At 45.6% G+C, this 18,007-nt stretch overlaps 1 protein-coding gene across 5 annotated transcripts in view; it reads left to right on the forward strand.

The window, feature by feature from the left end:
• The first annotated feature begins 2,866 nt into the window (after positions 1 to 2,866).
• MTMR1 (myotubularin related protein 1) overlaps positions 2,867 to 18,007 on the forward strand; it is a 60,075-nt gene continuing 44,934 nt past the window's right edge. The window contains exons 1-2 of one of the 5 annotated variants that reach the window (XM_043897659.1): positions 2,867 to 3,284; positions 9,010 to 9,115. In XM_043897659.1, coding sequence (XP_043753594.1) covers positions 3,127 to 3,284; positions 9,010 to 9,115 — 264 coding nt within the window. In that variant the 5' untranslated portion in view covers positions 2,867 to 3,126. The remainder of the gene's footprint in view (positions 3,285 to 9,009; positions 9,116 to 18,007) is intronic. The other 4 variants (XM_043897655.1, XM_043897656.1, XM_043897657.1 and 1 more) reach the window with 4 other exon arrangements.

Genomic DNA, 18,007 nt, shown 5'->3' on the forward strand with positions numbered 1-18,007 from the left:
CAACTCTGACTCTTCCGCCTTGCTTGTTGACATGTAAAGGACCCCGGTGGTTTTATTAGGCCCCTCTGGATGACCTAGGCCGCTCTCCCCGCCTCAGAGTCAGAGAATCAGCAATCTTCATGCCCCCTTGCTGCATAAAGGAACATGAACAAGGTTCTGGGTATAGGAAGCTGTGGTGCTGCTACACAGCCCAGTCCCTGGTGGCAGGTGGCAAGTGGGTCTGCAAGCCTTAAAAGGTCAGGCACACTCTCCTGTTACTAGCTCCATAGTGATTCACAATTGGGTAAATGCATAGCTCAATTCATTTAGTTACATTGCAGGTGAAATTTAGACTTTGAGTTGCCTCTGACTTTATTCCCTGTTTCTATCCTCGCATCTCTCCAACTCCCTTGGCCCCCGAATGGAAGAAAGGGAGCTAAGTATCAGGGGCATATGTGCCAAACTTGGTACTATCTAGCCTCCCCACAACATAAAATTGATAGGGTTGCTTTTTAAGGGTTTTTTAAAAATCATTTTAGAGATGTGACAGAGAACCAGAAGTGTTTATTTTTTTAAGACAATATTTTATTTTTTTGGCTGCACCACACAGCATGCAGGACCTTAGTTCCCCAACCAGGGATTGAACCCATGGCCCTTGCAGTGGAAGTGTGGAGTCTTAGCCATTGGACCACCAGGAAAGTTCAAGACAATATTTTAGATAGTATTTATCAACAAATACTGTCTCCTATGACCCAGACCTGTGTCAGCTGACCTTTGTTGGGAAACAAAAATGAATAAAACAGTGGCCTCCTTCCAGGAATGTCTGGCCTAGTGGAAAGACAGTCCAGTTAACTGGTAATTCCAATGCAGGGTGCAACCTGCTTTAATAGAGGCAGATGGCAGCGGCGGGGCGGGGGGGGGGGGGGGTGGGGCCAAGATAGGGGGTCAAGGCGGAATTTCTTGGGAATACAGTCAAGAACTGAGTCTCCTTAGTTAAGTAGGAGCTTGGTCATATCTCATCAGGGAAAGGTACATTCAAACCAGTGATACCACCCCACACCCACGTGTTAGCAAATCTTTGAAAAGTCTGGCAATCCCAAGCATTGACCAGGTGGGCCAATAGGAACTCTCATAGACTGCTTTGGAGATGATTGGCATTATCTGGTAAATATTAATATTAATCTAGTAACACACTTTTGTCCTAGGCTTCTTTAGGAACTCTCACAAGTAACTTTAAAAATAAAATGAACACACAGTTTAAAAAAAAAGCAAAGATAGAAAGTCCTCAGTGGGAACCAACAGAAACAACAGACACCAGGAGAGGACCTGTCAGGCTGCAGATCGCTCAGGTCGTCAGGTACAAGCAATGGTGGGCTGAATGGATTCCTCTTTGGCCTAATTCTCCTTGAAGAGTATGGGACTTAGGATACGTTTAAAATGTCACCATTTTCTTCCTGACAAAGCTCAGAGCAGATAGGATGCCCGTGCCTCCTTTTAACAAAGTACTGGACTGAAAGTGGGTGTCTTAACTCAGGCTGCCATAACAAAATACCAGAGACTGAGTGCCTTAAAAAATGAGCATTTATTTTCTTACAGTTCTGGAGCCTGGGAAGTCCCAAGATCAAGATTCTGGCAAGGTTGAGATAATTGGGAGAGCCTTTTTCCTGGCTTGCAGAGAGCTGCCTTCATGCTATATTCTCAAATGGCCTTTCCTCAGTGCCTCCTTACAGGGAGAGTCAAGCTCTCTGGCATCTTTCCTTAGAAAGGCACAGTCCAAACATTTCAGGGCCCCAGCCTTACGACCTAATCACCTCCCAAAGGCCTCATCTCCAAATACCTCAATACCAATTTGATGGTTACGGCTTCAATATATAAATGGTGGAGGTAGGGGGAGAGACACAAACAATTCCATCTGTAATACTGGGTTAAACATTTGATTTAATAATTTTGGAAAACCAGAAGCCTGCAAGAGGTGGGTCTTCAGTATATCTGGAAATCTGCCCTTCCTTCCTCCTAACTCTTCTCACCCTGCCAACCTTTCACCCCAGGCTCATCCCCTCTTGGGTGTTAGGGTTTCAAGCATCACATTCTCACAGTTCAGTTGGAAGTTATCAACGTGAGAGGGCAGGATGGGTTTGGTATGAGAACTAATAACTCCCTGTCTACAGGTCTGCCTTCTATCAGAATGCAAACTATTGCCTTTATATTTCACTGGCCAGATTTTGGTCACAGGTCATACTCAGGGCAATCACAGGCAAACGGCAGTAGCCATCATTCCCACCCCCAACTAAATCAGGGGTGGGTAACAGGTGGTGAGCCCGTTGGTATGCAAACCCTAATAGAATGGTCAGGAAAATAAATATAAAGCCGGAATCAAATATCCTAAATGCCTTTATCATCAGATAAAGGCATGGACTTGATTTCCACAAGCAGTGATTTAGCCGACAGAAGTTACACGTTGCTGATAATATAAACTGAGGGCGGATGTTCCAAGGGCGGCATCAGAACACTTGGTTACCCTACAGATGGCGGGGAGGTGGCTTTGTGGGGGCGTGGGAGGGCGGCTAAGAACGGAGTGAGGGGAGGTTGCTAGAATGTATGGCATTGCTCGGGGGTTGGAGATGTCAAGGCCAGGGAGGCCCACGGGCATTGGGGCTTCTCCCACCGCAAAACTTTTCTAAGGAAGGAAAACGGATGGAAAACAAATCGTACTGAATACTTGAATTGCTCTAAACTTTTTATTCTTCTTTAACCCTGCATCGCTATAGCCCATCTAGGAGTTTCCCGAGCAAAGCACGTTCTGCCTAAGTCGTGGGTCGATCTCGACCCCAAGTGGCTTGGGACGTGTCCAGGTCGCCCGGGCCTCACCCCGCCGGCTGGCGGGCCAGTGGCCCAGGTGGGGCTCCGGCGGGGCTGAGGGGAGCGGGCTGGGGACCCGGCTCCGGGTCGCGCACCGCCCTCCCCGCCCCCCACCCCCACGCGCGCGGCCTTGTGGGTAACGCGGGGCGCCAGGTGACAGCTAATGGCGGCGGCCGTCTGAGCCGGGCGGGCGGCAGATCGGGGCCGCCGGAGGCGAGCGGCCGGACCTTCCGGGGCGCCGCTCCCCTCCTGATTGCGGCTTCCCCGCGGCGGCGGACTCGACGCGCCATGGACAGGCCGGCGGCAGCGGCGGCGGCGGCGGCGGCGGCTGGCTGCGAGAGCGGCGGGGGCCTGGGCCCGGGACCGGCGGGCGGCAGGAGGCCCCCTCGGGTCGCGGGGGGCCCCGCCGTCGGCTCCCGGCAGCCAAGCGTGGAGACTCTGGACAGGTAAGCGGGGCCCGGCCGCCCCCACCCCGCGCCCCGACCCCCGAGGGCCCCGAGCGAGGCCCGGCCGTCCCTTCCCCGCGCGCCGGCCTGAGGCCGAGCCGGGGCGTCCGCCTCCCGTCTCCCCTCCCCGTCCCCTCCGGAGCCCCGCGAACCCCTGGCTGGTCGCTGGTCCCGCACCTGGTTCGTTGTCGCCGCTCGCCGGAGCTTCCCCGCACCCCGAGGGGCTTCGCAGCTGTCAAACCGCATCCCAGGCCGCCTCCTACTGCACCTGGGAGCCGCCTCGGCGGCCGGTACCCCGGCCACAAATCGTTGGGAGGCAGTTTCATCACGGTGCCCCTTTTTTCGCATGACCTTGCCTCGAGTGATCTCAAGATCCAAATCCCGCCGCCGCTGCTTGGGGGCTTTGATGTGGGGATTGGGAGGGGGTACTGGGGGGCGGAACCCCGCGGGTGTCGGAGCTGGCACAGATGGAGGCAAAGATACCCTCATTTCGATGGAAAACTTCCAAACTGCTCCTGATGCAAGAACACATCAGCGTTTACTTTCAGTTCCTCACACTTTGAAGGGACCAGTTCATTGTTCTCACAAACGCGTAAGCCCACTGCTTCTTAGGCAGCCAGAGAACTAAGATCAAGCAGTTAGAAGCATAAACCGACCAGATCTAAGTGGGAGGGCCACCCTGACCCTCTGAGGACAAGAGTTGAGTGATCCCCTCTCCTGGAGTATGTAGCTTTCCCTCATCTTGGGCATTTCGCTGACAATAGGGTGCAGTTGGGCATCCCGGTCCTAAAGGCCCTAGGACAGTTTTAGATGTTGGTTCCTGCCTTAGTCACTCCAGTGAGCTAAACTTTTGGGAGTTTCCAAAGGCATAGGAACAACAAGAAACACTCCTTTTGTGTAATTACAATACATTTTAATAAAGTCATTACCCAAGTGGTCAGCTTCTCTGAAAACTAATCACAGCTAAGATAGTGTGCGGAATGGTCAGGGTTGCACTATCTGTAGATATTCTATGATGTATGAGTGCTTGGAGAATCAGAGAATAATGGCAGACAGCTTTTGCACTCTGGCTTAACATCTAGTGGAGAATACAAATAAAACAGCCATTGAAACCAAATGTGGTAAGTGCCAGGATGGAGGTGTGCTTGGAATTGCGCTGGATGCCGGGTGCATGGGAATCATCCGAGAAGCTATTTAAGACCTCCAGGTGGCCAGACCCCGCTTCTGAGGCTTCTCATTCAGGAGGTTTGGGTGAGGCCTAGGTGTTAGAATTTTTCAAAAAGGCTCTACCACTTCAGTTGTGATCTACTGCACTATGGTACCCAGAGGTGGGGTATTCACTTCGTTTTTAGTGGTAGAGACAGACAGGGTGCATTGTTTGGCCACTGGAGTGGGACGTGTGTCGTCCTGGCTGGATGCTGGATGTGGGGAACGGGTAGTTAAGGCCTGTGGGAAGGCAGGGGCTGGATCCTGGTGGGGCCTGTGTGCCTTCCAAGGGGACATGCCTTTGTCTTCCAGGTCGTGCTTCTCCAACAGCTCTGTAGAGTCCGAGTCAGAATCACCTCTAGTGCTTGATTCAAATGCAGACTCTTAGGTCCCACCCTAAATCTGATCCGCCACCTCCTGGGTAGAGCCTGAAATTCTGCATTTTTTAATAACCACCCTAGCTACAAGTAGGGTGGACTGTGTGATCTCTTTGGCCCCAGATGGTACAGGGTACTGGTTGGGCCAGTGAGATTATCAGTAGTGTCCTTCTGCAACTCACACTGGTGTCCTGGTTTGGAAAAAGGAATTATATGGTCACCTTAGTTACGGGGGTCACAAGAGGAGTTCCATCAGGGAAGCTACAGGATGGCCTCTGCATTTGAGAACAAGTGCCATGCAGTAGTGTTGTGAAGGGACTGGAGGCAGGGTGGTCTCAATGAATTAGGTTAAGTAGGTTCTGGAAATGCTCCTCTCTCAGTCATTTATGCTGTGAATACGAGAGCCTGCTCTGTGTCTGGCACTGTGCTAGGCCTGAGGATACAGCTAGGAGCACACACAGACAAATCCCTGCCCTCGTGGGTCATCTTTAGTGGGAGAGAGAAACCAAAGACCAAGTCACATGTGTTCCGTGTTAGATGGTGATAGGTGCGGGGGGACAAGAATCATCCGGGAGGGATAGGAAGTGGCTGGGGTGTGCACTCTGGGCAGTGCTGGGAGTGTTGTGTAGGGTGGTCAGGGAAAGCCTTTCGGAGAGAAGTGGCATTTCAGTAGCACCCCTGAAGAGGGGTCTAGTCATGCGTGTAGCCGGGCGACAGCACTCTCGGCTGAGGCCTGTGTTCAAGGGTCAACTTGGAGAGCCGTGTCACCAGCACAGAGGGCGCTGGGGGGACGCAGCAGAGGACAAAGTCAGATCACAGGGGCCACAGACGGTGGAGTGGGTGGCGTGAAGCAGAGGAGGGACGACACCTGGTGTAGATTTCAGTAAGCTCTCCATGGCTGCTGTGCGGATGACAGACCGGAAGGGGAAGGAGTTGAATCAGAGAGTCTAGCAGGTGGGAGGCTGTTGCAGTCAGAATGAGAGAGGATGGTGGCCGCGAGTGGAGCCGCAGGCTGGAGGAAGGGAGAAGCGGTCAGGCTTAAGATATCATCTGAAGGACATCTGCAGGGTAGAGCCAGCAGGGTTTGCTGCAGGTTTGCAGTTGGCTAGGAAAGGGGGAGAATTGAGAACGGTTCCAGTGTCTTCAGCTTGTGGAAGACAGTGTGGACGAGATGGAGAAGCCTCTAAGTGGAACAGGGTTAGGAAGTTAGCAGGCACTCACTCTGGATAGAACAGCAATGAGATGTCAGTTGGATGTCCCAGAGCAGATGTCAAAGAGGCAGTTGGTTTGTTTAGGCCTGGAGTTCAGGGGTGGTGTCTTGGTTGGAGACCTGAATTTGGGAGTCACTGGCTTAGAGGTGGAGCTTAAATTCATGAGGCAGGGGAACCCAGACAAATGATGGGTGTCTGTCTGGAAAAGGGAGTTGGAATAGGAGTGGGCAAGATGCCTTCTCATGATACTTAGCAGGTCAGAGTGACAAGACTTGAGCATTCAGATGTGAGAGCAAAAAGGTGTATGGGCCCCAAGGTAAATGTCAGCTTTGGAGTCTGAGGTCCCTGGGTGAGGTTCTGCTTTTCCCTGACTTAGGAAACATGAGGGTGGAGGAACAGGTTGCAGGCTGGGTGACTGAGGCTGGTTTAGACACATGGAGCCGGCAGGGTTTCTGGGACTGACTAGTGAAGCTGTCCCATGGGATCCTGGGCCTCTGGATTGAGAGCATCCAGGCTGGAGAAACAAAGCTGGGGACCCCCAGGCTGCAGGTGGCTGTTGTCACCAGGAGTGTGCAGGGAGATTGCGCTGAGCAAAGAGCAGAGACAGGAGAGGAAACGTGGCCTCTCAGTCCTGTCCTCGTACCCAGAGTAGACCCTGGCTCTGCAGGTGTGGCTCAGCTGTGGACTGTGGGCCCTCCTCTCTCTTCTGAATACTGTACTTCTCTAAATGCTGACAAAGCTGTGGGCCTGCAAGAGGATGTGGCTTGCTCAAGCTGGTGACAGAAACAGGACCCGGGTCCAGGCTTCCTGTCTACTTGTCCACCATACCACACTGTTCATAACTCTGTTAGCCAGGATGCTTCTGGTTGCAGGTACAAAAACCACAAATCATTCTAGCTCCAGCCGGGAAGGAAATGCCTTGGCTCCATCACTGCTGCAGACAGGGGGAAAGGTGGCCACGGGCATGTTTACAGCCAGAGTTGCAAGCACTGTGGTTGGGGCTCCCCATCTCTGTTTTGTTTTTTTGTTTTTTTTTTTCTTGTGTTACTCTTTATCTCTATGGGTTCCTCAAGGTGGTGGGGTGGGAATGGCCTCCAGCAGCACTGGGGCTGGGAACACCTCTGATCCAATGGGAAAGCTTGGGATTGGCCTGGCGACCTGGGTTACTCCCCTCCAAGTGGGGGTGGGAAGGAGGATGTTCCCTTCCTCCTCCTGCTGATGAAATGGGGAGGGACAATTTCCTACAGTTCTCAGAGGCATCCTTATCAGAAGGAAGGGGAGAGGATGCTTGGCAGAGGGTAACAACAGCCCTCCCACCCCCGTGGTGGGTGAACAGGCAGGTTCCTACTGTTAGATTTGCTATCAGGGGTGGGTGCTGACGGAAAAAAGTGCAGCATGCCAAGAGAAGTGTGATAGGACCAGGCAATAAAGGTGACTTAGCCTTTAAAAGGAAACCAATCTCTCTCCCTTTCCCCTCCTCCTTCCTCTTAAGTTATTAATTGTGGTAAATAGGCTCCTAGAGTATGATAGGAATGTCTGCCCATTCAGTGAATATTCTGACTTATATTTCCAGCCCCACAGACAACCACTGGGCTGTCTTGGTCAGAGAATGTAATTTAGATCACTGGTAGAGCATGTCAAGTGTCTTTATTTTACTATTTAGGTTATTTTACACACTGCCTAGGGATTCCAAGTTTTTCTGTCCTTCCAGTACACGAGTGTGGATTTCATTAGTGATGAGATTTTCAAAGGGTCTGAAACATTATTCACAGTGAAAGCTACCTGCGAGGTAAACTCTCATAAGTATCTTATGCCCTTTAACTTGATTTCTTCAGTGCTTTCGTGAGTTGAGAAAGGAGACTGCCTTCTGGGGGCCATTTTTAATTCCCTCTGTGCCTAGATTGCTGACATGGTCCTTTAAGTCAGGTGAGAAGAGCCTGACCACTTACCAACCACGGGACCTTGGTCAAACACTAGAGCCTTAGTTTTCTCCTCTGTAAGGCAGGTCACTATGAGGCTTGGGTGAGGCCATGTGCAGAAATGTGTTGAACACTTGAGAGCAGCACGCAAGTAGGAGATGCCATTTTCTCTGCATTGTTGTATTCTCGTATAAGGCAGTGGTGAGCATCCGTGGCACTGGCCTGGGTTTTTGCCCTCTGGCTCCATGAGTTGGTCATTACTGGTGGTGCTGCATCGTGGAAGGACAGCCCCAGTGGAGCTGGAGGCAGGCCTACCACTTTCTGATGGGCCTTGTCACTTCTGCACCTCAATTTTCTCATCTCAGAAACCTGTCGTTTAGTCCCTGCTCTGCCTTCTTATCACTTGTGGTTGTCAGGCTCTGATATAATAATGGACTGGTAGAGCCTTTTGTAAGTTATCAAAGCACTTACAGAAATGTAAGGTTGCATTATTACTACACATAGGACATAACTTCTCTAGTCTGTTCTTTTTAAAATCCTACAATCAGCTTTGCTCCATTAAGAGTCACTTTGATTCACTTGAAATTACATCATTTTATAGATTTAAAGCTACCAACATGAAATTGATTGCATTTTTGAAGAGCATATGCTGTAAGATAAATATTTCACTTTAGAATTAATTTTCTACTTACACTGAGAATATTCACTCTGTATAGTTGTAACTGAGTAATATTTCATTAAAGGCTAGAAAATAACATGCTTAGCTGTCTGAGGTCTAGAATCTTAACCTTAAAATAAATTAGTTGGTTTATTTCAAATCACCCTGGAACCTATTCTTACTTCTTGGTTGTCAGTCAGTATTTCAGTTCTTATAGTAAATGTAAAGGTAAGCAAATAGCCTAATTGAAGTTTGTTTTCTAAAAAGGAAGTGTACATATATCCCTAGTCTGTGCTCATTTTTCTCACTCAGAGCCTATGTCTTAAAATATTTTAATTGCACTATTTCTTTTAGTCCTACAGGATCACATGTTGAATGGTGTAAACAGCTTATAGCTGCTACAATTTCTAGTCAGATTTCAGGTTCAGTGACATCAGAAAATGTATCCAGAGATTACAAGGTAAGCAGAATTGAGTCCTTAATTCATTTTCAATATACCGAGTAGCCAAGAAGCTTTGCAAATTTAATTCAGATAAGACTTTGGCCCCCTGATGCTCACTGGCCATTTGCTTGGGAACAAGGGTGAAATGTCCTCTGTTGTTAAATCTGAACTTTAGAAGAGACATTTTTACCAGGATCAGGTATATGTGATCATAGTTTTATAACCAAGAGGAAAAGTTGACTTTTGATTATGATCATTCTTTTGAAAATCCAGTTCCATTTTATTATCTTATTATGTATTTTATTATGTATTATATTTTTAGATTTGATTATAATAAATGCCTATAATATTCTTTATTAGTATTCTGAATTTCAGAAAACATCTGATAGGATTTCTCTAACTTCACAGTTTGTTTCTGTATTTATGTACTACCTGTGGGTTTTCAGCATTAATATGTGATACTGGAATGCAAAAAAAAACTTGTAAAATCTCAAGAATATTGTATGGGCAGCCTCATTTTTTAGTCCTTATTGAATTGAGAAATCTCTTCTTGTTTATTTTAAAAGTTGGATTCCCTGCTTATTCTAAAGTTAAGAGTGATAAGCTCCTTGTCAGCAGAAACTGGGGCTCTTTTTCTCACCACTGCTCCCCCAGCACGATCCTGGAACATAACAGGTGCTCAATAAAATTTTGTTGAATCAATTAACAAATAAAATGCTTGCGTGCTCCATCTTTATTAAGGCTAAAGACTAACTTTGTTTTAATGTCAAGAAACTATTAACAGGTACATTCAGTGAAACCATGTTTAATTTCAGTGGTAGAGTTTGCTTGAATTGAGGTTTCAGTTTATTATAGTCATTTTTGCCCACTGGTAAGAGAGAATGGATTTTCACAAGTATGGACGAATTACATTTTAGTACCCTGGGTCAACAGCTCTCAAAATCATGGCCCTTGCCAGGCATCAAATCTTACAAGGAGTTCAGGAGCTGTGATAACGATCTTAAGTCATTCTTAATAGCTGTCCTTGTTGAAGGGCTCTCACCTCACTTCCTCTTCAGCTTGCCCTGTAACAAGTGCAGAAACTGACTCCAGGGGGTGTGTAATTGAGATTTGGCTATGGTGTTGAACTTGCTTCATCCAAGCCACTGGATACTATCTATTACGCCTCCCAGAGGAAGGCATGGCTGTGGCTGAATAGAGATTGGATAATATGCCCAGCCAAAAGAGTGGCAGTATAGTTCTGGATAGGTTTCCCTGCTGTCTGGTTTTTGTGTTTGCCCACGTAGGAGCAGCTGGGGCTCCTGTTCCACAAGAGCTGGTGGGCAGATATGCTGTTTCCAGGTGGGAGAAGTGTTTGCTGCGTCACCTATGCCTGAGTGGCTGGGCACTGGCCAGCTGCTGACCCACCGGTCCCAGGTGCCCTCCTGCCCCCACCATAGCTGAGACACTGCCCCACTGAGGGAGAGGCTCCAGGACCCAGATAAGCAGAGAATGGCTCTCGGACCGTGGACTGATTTTTCTTTACAGACAGTTATGAGTTACCTGTAATGTTTTCATTTATTGTTGAATAGTTGTTAGTGCTATGTGGGTTCTAGAAAAGAATGGTGACCATGTGATAACTATCTAACCTCTACATGAATAGATAAGACTGAATCTATACTTTAACATGAAGCAACTAAAGTTTTTTTTTTTTTTAATTTTAGTCTATTTATGAATTTTGTATAGCAGAATTAGCTCATGTTGGAATGGTTTAACAGATGGTATACAGAGAAAAAGAATGCTTTTCCATGTTTTGAAAATTGAATTTTAAGTACCTACATCAGATCATAGCTAAAATTTTAGATGAATTATTGTGAGAGCTGGAGAAGGAAATGGCAACCCACTCCAGTATTCTTGCCTAGAGAATCCCGTGGACAGAGGAGCCTGGTGGGCTGCTGTCCATAGGGTCGCACTGAGTCAAACATGACTGAAGTGACTTAGCATGCATGCATGCATTGGAGAAGAAAATAGTAACCCACTCCAGTATTCTTGCCTGGAGAATCCCAGGGACAGAGGAGCCTGGTGGGCTGCCATCTATGGGGTCGCACAGAGTCAGATATGACTGAAGAGACTTAGCAGCAGCAGCATTGTGAGACCATTTTTTTTTTTAATCACTGTCTTTGTTAGATTAGTCCTGTAGCCAAGTCTGCAAATTTGGTGTTAAATTAATAATTCAAGAGTTGTGTTTTCTTTAAGAAGAGAGTTCTTTTAAATAATAAAAGCATAAAATGTTTCTAAACCACAGATAATTTTACATGCTGTATATAAAGTAGTTCTTAAAATCAGGGTATCCCAAACAGGCCTTTGGGACACCTCTGGCACGGGAGCTGTGCCTGGCATTGGCCCTGAAGGCCTAGATACAATTCCTTGAGGATTTAGCATGCAGTCATCAGTCAATAATACTTGAGATTATGTATTGTGCAAATATCTTATTTGAAACAGGCACTCAATTTGGGGGTTAGTTTATTATAGGTTAGACTCAATGTCGGTAGTGAAATGGGAGCAGATGTTTTTCTGGAGCAGGCCCCTTGCATCTTGATTTGGAATGCTGATTGTGTTCTCAGTTGTAGCTGCTGAGAGTAGTTCAGCATCCTCACCCTCGTAAGCCTTCTAGCCTGTGTAGGGCTCTGGTTTTGTCTTACTTTTTTGATATATTATCCATTTAATTCTTAAGACAACCCAGTGAGATGGCATTTATTATAATCATCGCTTAACAGGTGAGGAAAGCAAGGCTTAGAAAGATTAAGTGACTCAGTTCCATGGTGGCTCAGATGGTAAAGAATCTGCCTTCAGTGCAGGAGACTGGGTTTAATCCCTGGGTCTGGAATATCCCCTGGAGAAGGAAATGGCACCCTACTCCAGTATTCTTGCCTGGAAAATCCCCTGGACAGAGGAGCCCAGTGCAAAAAGTCAGACATGACTAAGAAATAACACTAGTATATGACTAAGAAATAACACTAGTATCATGCAGTTAGACTTGGGATTTGAACCAAGTCATCCTATTGAAACGCTAGAGTGATTTTAAGAATTTTGTCCTGCCTTCCTGTTCACTGTTTTTCAAAATGTGGCCCTTGGGTGTTCCCTGGGATGCCTGCAGAAATGCAGTTTCCATGATCTGCATCCCACTCAGTGAATCAGAATCTCTGAGGGTGGGGAAGAGTGGATCTTATGTATTTCTTGTGTACAATAAATTGTGAAAAGTTTGGCTTCCCTAGGTTTGTATCTGTTGAAATTGATGATGATACCATACATTTCTGGTATATTCCTACAAACCTGAATAATTATCACTCATGTTAGATTTTAAAGTACAGTTGCTTTATTATTTTCCCATATCATAAATTGACAGCTTAGGGTCAGATCACCCAAGGTGATCAGATCACCCAAGAATAACACTGGCGTCACATGAAAAGAGTTAAGATGGTATGCCCATGAACATATTTTAACAGTTATATAATTATTTTAATGTGCAGTAGAAAAACTGGCACATCAGACTTGTGATTTAATAGATGGATATTATTGCTTAAAGCCAGGCAAAATATGAAAAAAGAGTGGATTTAAAGTCAATATAAATACTAATATTAGTATTACAGGTGACATGCAGGTATAGCAAGCCAGACTTGCACAGGTGGTATATAAGATGCCAGAAGTTTGGAGAACATTGTCCCTGTTGAAAGAGTAGAAAGCTATTATGTGAATTACAGATTAACTAAATTAATAAATGTATGCCTTAATACCAAGTCATCTTGAAGATTTACCTGATAATTAAGGCTACTAGAAGAAATGTAATAAAATGTGTTCTTTGCCCACCCTACTACTAACTCAGTTGCTTCCATTTTTAACAGGCTAAGAAAGAGTACAAATCTCTCCCTTGAATTTGTCAAAACATTTAAGAACAAGATCTGAATGTAATGTTCCAAAGATTAGATGAAAAAAATACAGTCATAAATTGTAATGAAACATTTTTAGGAACTGTTAGCACAAGTGACAAAGTTGATGAGCTTCCATTGTTTGCAAAGCAGAACTAGGTCAAGAAGAGGGAACATGGTGGAGCCATACAGACTGTACTGGTTAGCTTTGTAACCTTGTATAACCTCTGAGTATCACTTTCCTTTTGTGTAAGGATAAGAGTTGATTAGATTTAAAGTCTCTAAATTCCTTTCTTTCTAGAACATTCTTCAATTGTGTTTTGTCCAAAAGGATTTGATTCTGGCCAGCCTTCAGGAAATTAGGACACCATAGTTTTAATGTGACCATTCTCTTTCCTCTGGCTCCAACATCACCATCACGAACACCACCATCATCATCACCCCTCTGTCCCTCCTGTTTCTGCTACTCTCATCACCACACACACAGTAGCTAGATCTCTTCTTTAAATATTCTGAAGAAAAAGGAGAAAATGGAGAGGGTCTTGTACTAAATTTAATCATTTAGTAAGTTAGTACAGTGACTAAATTCTGGATCCTAAACAAAAATTTCCAGAAGGGCTTTGGAGGGACGTGGGATGCAGTGTGTAGAGAAGGCTTCATTATGCTTGAGCTTGGTCTTAGTTAATACTTCTTAAACTGAGTATAAGTCTAGAAAGAGCGAAGTTTGAGCATGATCATTTTTAATCCATGGGCATAATCCACTTTTGATAGCTTGGCCTCATGATCTGTTTATTAAATCAGAGTTTGCAAACACAGATGTCTACAGGGGAGAGCTAACAAGCTAAACAGACATGGGAGAGAGCTGTGGAGAACTGGAGACTGCAGTGTGTCCCCTTAGAAACAATTTAATTATAAAAACAAACATGCTCCTGCCTGTTTGAGCAACAGGCCTCCAGTTTGTAATCACTGTAATGGCAGAGTACTGTCCTATCTCTAGGGATTATTTGTGGGTAGAATTATTTCTTAAAAATATCAAGGTTTGGGCTTCTGCTTCTGGAAAGATGGAGCAGATGTACTTTTTCTTATTTTGCACTCTCAGTATAAATAAATACCCTGGACATGATCTATAAGATAAACAAAAGAGCTCCCTGAAAGGTAGAAAGAAGGAGGCAGACTGGTTAGGGACCTCAGGACCCAGGGAACAATGGGGTGGTAATGTCCCTGTTTTCTTTTTTTAACCACATGTGTCTCAGACTTGTTGCTGAAGAAGCCAGCAACCCAGAAATGCCAATGGGTGCAGACAACAAAAGCCTAGTCTCTCTTTCCGAAGGACAGGAAGGGGACAGCTGAGTAGAAAGAAAACTTTTAGACACTAACCACTGTGCTCCAGCCAAACACCATAGAAAAAGCTGCAGCCCCACACCCACCAGCAAGGCCAAGTGGGGAGCCTAGGTTCCACCCTCACCAGGCTGCAACGAGGCACACCAAGCATGGCAGCTGTGGTGTTGGGAGGCCTGGTGGACAGTCAGGACTTTTAGCACCACCCAGCAGCTGGGAAGCCACACCCCCACTGTGGTATCGGTGCTATCAGTCACGTGTGCTCCTGCAACTCCCAGCAGGGCAAGTATCAGCGGAAGCCTAACTGGACCCTGGAACTCTCACCCCCACCCAGAAATAACTAGGAGACCCCTGGCCTTTGATGTCAGTGGGGCCCGAGAGGGGAAACTGAACTTGTACCCCAACCCACCTGTAATGAGGCACTGCTCCGCACCCACCTCCTGCTTGAGCAGTGGCAGAGAAACAGCTATAACAGAAGGGTTAGGTAAGACCCACACTCTTATGATGCTCAAAATGGCCAGGTTTCCATTGAAAATCACTCATAATACCAAGAGCCAGAAAGATCTCAAACTGAATGAAGAGAATCAGTAGATGCCAAAACCGAGATGACAGATTTTAGAATTCTGTGAAAAAGATTTTAAAGAAGCCATCATAAAATTGCTTCAATAAACAATTACGGATATGTTTGAAACAATAAAAACATAGAAAGTGAGAGACAAAAAATAGGAGTTTCAGCAAGGAATATGAGATAAGAACCAAATGGAAAATTTAAAACTGAAAAATACAATAATGAAAAAACAACCCCCCAAAAAACACACAAAAAAGAAAGAAAAACACTAAACCCTCAGTGGATTGTTTCAACAGCAGAATAGAGAGGGCAGAGAAAACAATTGAATGAATCTTGAGGGGATTACACAGAGTAAAAATGCCACTCCCAAAAGGTCACATGCTGTATAATTTCATTTGTGTAGTGAAAGTGTGTGAGCCGCTCAGTCATGTCCAACTCTGCGACCCCATGGACTGTAGCCCGCCAGGCTCCTTTGTTCATAGAATTCTCCAGGCAAGAATACTGGATTGGGTTTCCATTCCCTTCTCCAGGGGATCTTCCCGACTCAGGGATCAAACCTGGCTCTCCTGCATTGCAGGTGGATTCTTTACCATCCGAGATTTCAGGGAAGCCCTTCATTTGTGTAACAGTCTTCAAATGACAAAATTATAGAAATGGAGAACAGATTAGTGGTTGCCGGGGCCTGAGAAGGGAAAGGGCTGGGAGGGAAGTGGATGTGGCCATAAAAGAGCAACGTTAGGTGATGAGGAAATTGTTCTGCATCTTGGCTGTGTCAGTGTCAGGGCCCTGGTTCTGGTATTGTTCTGTAGTTTTATAATATACAACTAAAATTTGGTGACATGGTACATGGAATCTCTCTTAATCTTACAAATGCTTATGAATCAACAGTTATCTCAAAGTTAGAAATTAAATTTTTAAAAGATCAAGATTTTTTAGACTGCTGAATGACTCTATATTGCATGTAGAATAAATTTTGATTAATATTTCCAACAATTCATGATATATCAGAAGTATTATTTAAATGAAGCATATAGTTATGCAAATAAAGATGTTAGAATGTTTTTACTCCACTATTACAGTCTTTTTGTGGAAAGAAACTCTTAGAGGCATAGGCTCAAAGATAACACATTTATTAAAAAACTGCTATTTGACTTAGGATCATATGGTTTATCAGAAAGGTCATAAAATTTGGAGTCGGGGCACTTTGCCTTGAGTCCCACCCTGTACCTGACTAGCTGCTCAACAAGTTACTTTATCTTGCTGAGCCTCAAGTGTTCTCATCTGTAAAGTGGATATTATAGCGGAGGTTTAATGTATTAAAAAGGGCAGCGTATGTGTGAAATGCATGTAGTGCTCATTTATGGTATGCTATTACTCTATGAAAATGTATATGATATGTAAAAATGAGTACAACAGGAGTGTATTATAATTGCTGAACACAGGTCCACTTCCAAAAATGTGATGTGAGTACCTAATGTGCACAGGGGCTGGGCTGCATGGAATTCATAATAGAGGAAAGAGACTCAAAAAAATACAGTACAAGTTGAACTGTGGTGAGTGTTGCAACAGACAAGGACACAAGGTGTGGTGGGAGGAGCCAGACAGGCAGAACAGGGCATTCTGGGCATGAAGCCTTGAGGCCCTTGGTCAGCCAACTCAGAAAGGGAACAGGTTTAGGTGGGGCCGTGTAGAGATGAAGAGCATGGCACTGACACCAGTCAGCTTAGGTCGGAATCCCCACCCGCTTAGAACACTTGTGACACCAGATGTGTGGGTTTGTTCCCACACTGGCAAATTCTCCCACACCAGATGAGTGTTCTACAATTCAATTTGGTTGTGATACTCACCGGAGTTAGTGCAGACCCCACAGGTTAAGGGCTCAGCCCACAAAACTTCTCACTTCAGTTGTCCAGTTTCAGGTAGTGGGTTCCCAGGTTACCTGGAACTTCTGCTTGGCTTGGCTACAAATTGGGGGGTGCCCACAGCTCCCTCCCTGAGTTCGTTCATTTGCTATAACAACTGACAGAACTCAGGTAAACAGGTTTACCAGTTCCTTATAGGATAAATGATGTAAAAAAGTGATACAGCCTGTGCAGCTGCCTGAGGTCTTGAGGGCCATCAGCGCTGATTGCAGGATTTGACTCCTGAGTTGTGCTTTAACCACTGTGCTGATTGCTGCCCCCCACCCCTACACCGAGTTTTCCGAACTCTTCCAAGGAAGCCTAAGTGGCCGCTAGGGTTTGGGGACTGGTCAGGACTTCACAGCCATTCGTAGATTCCTCTCCTTTTGTACGTGTAGAAACTGAGGCTGGGTGCGGGCATGCAGAGAGAGACTGCAGGCCTCCTGCTTCAAACCTCTGCTCTCTACCTTTGATCAGAATCATGTTCACATGTAAGGCCCAGGGATGCTGCTTGTAGTGCTATTTTTTAGTTGTCAATTGTTGTTATCTCTTTATAGACAAAACATTACAAAATTAATTGCAGTTTCAGAGCAAATGTGAAAATAAACATGCTGGAGTGGAGGTCTGAAGGGAGCAAGGAGAAGTGAGGGAAGAGGTCATACTGTTGCTTTCTTTACCCACCCTCGAGAGAGTTAAGAGGGAGTGGAGGTACATTGGATGGCTTTAGTTCCTGTGCATTAATTACAGTGGCACCACACTGAGGTGGTGCAGCAGACTATCTGGGTATAAGTACTTGCTCTACACCTTGAACTTGGCCAGACTACTTAACTGTGCCATGGGTTTCTCATCAGAAAATGGGCCCATGATAGTTTTTATCTCACAAGGTTGTTCCAAGAATAAAATGAGTTAGTACATACAAGGTTCCTAGAAGAATGGCTGTCACCGAAAACTCATTTCATGAGTTTTTTTTTAATGATGCAGCTACTGCAGAAGGACAATAAAAGGACTAGAAATTACAATTTCAATCAGCAGATTGGGAAGAGGGAGGGAGTAGTGTGAGAAAGCATGTTCCGTCATCTAGCTAGGTCACTAGCTACTGTTTGAAACTGACAAGTCAAGAAGTAGTGGTATCATTCACACATTATACAATGAAACTTTCCAAACTCTTCCACGATTTTATAATTTATGTTCAGTTTTT

Source organism: Cervus elaphus, chromosome X, assembly GCF_910594005.1.
Source record: "Cervus elaphus chromosome X, mCerEla1.1, whole genome shotgun sequence".
NCBI classification, from domain to species: Eukaryota; Metazoa; Chordata; class Mammalia; order Artiodactyla; family Cervidae; genus Cervus; species Cervus elaphus.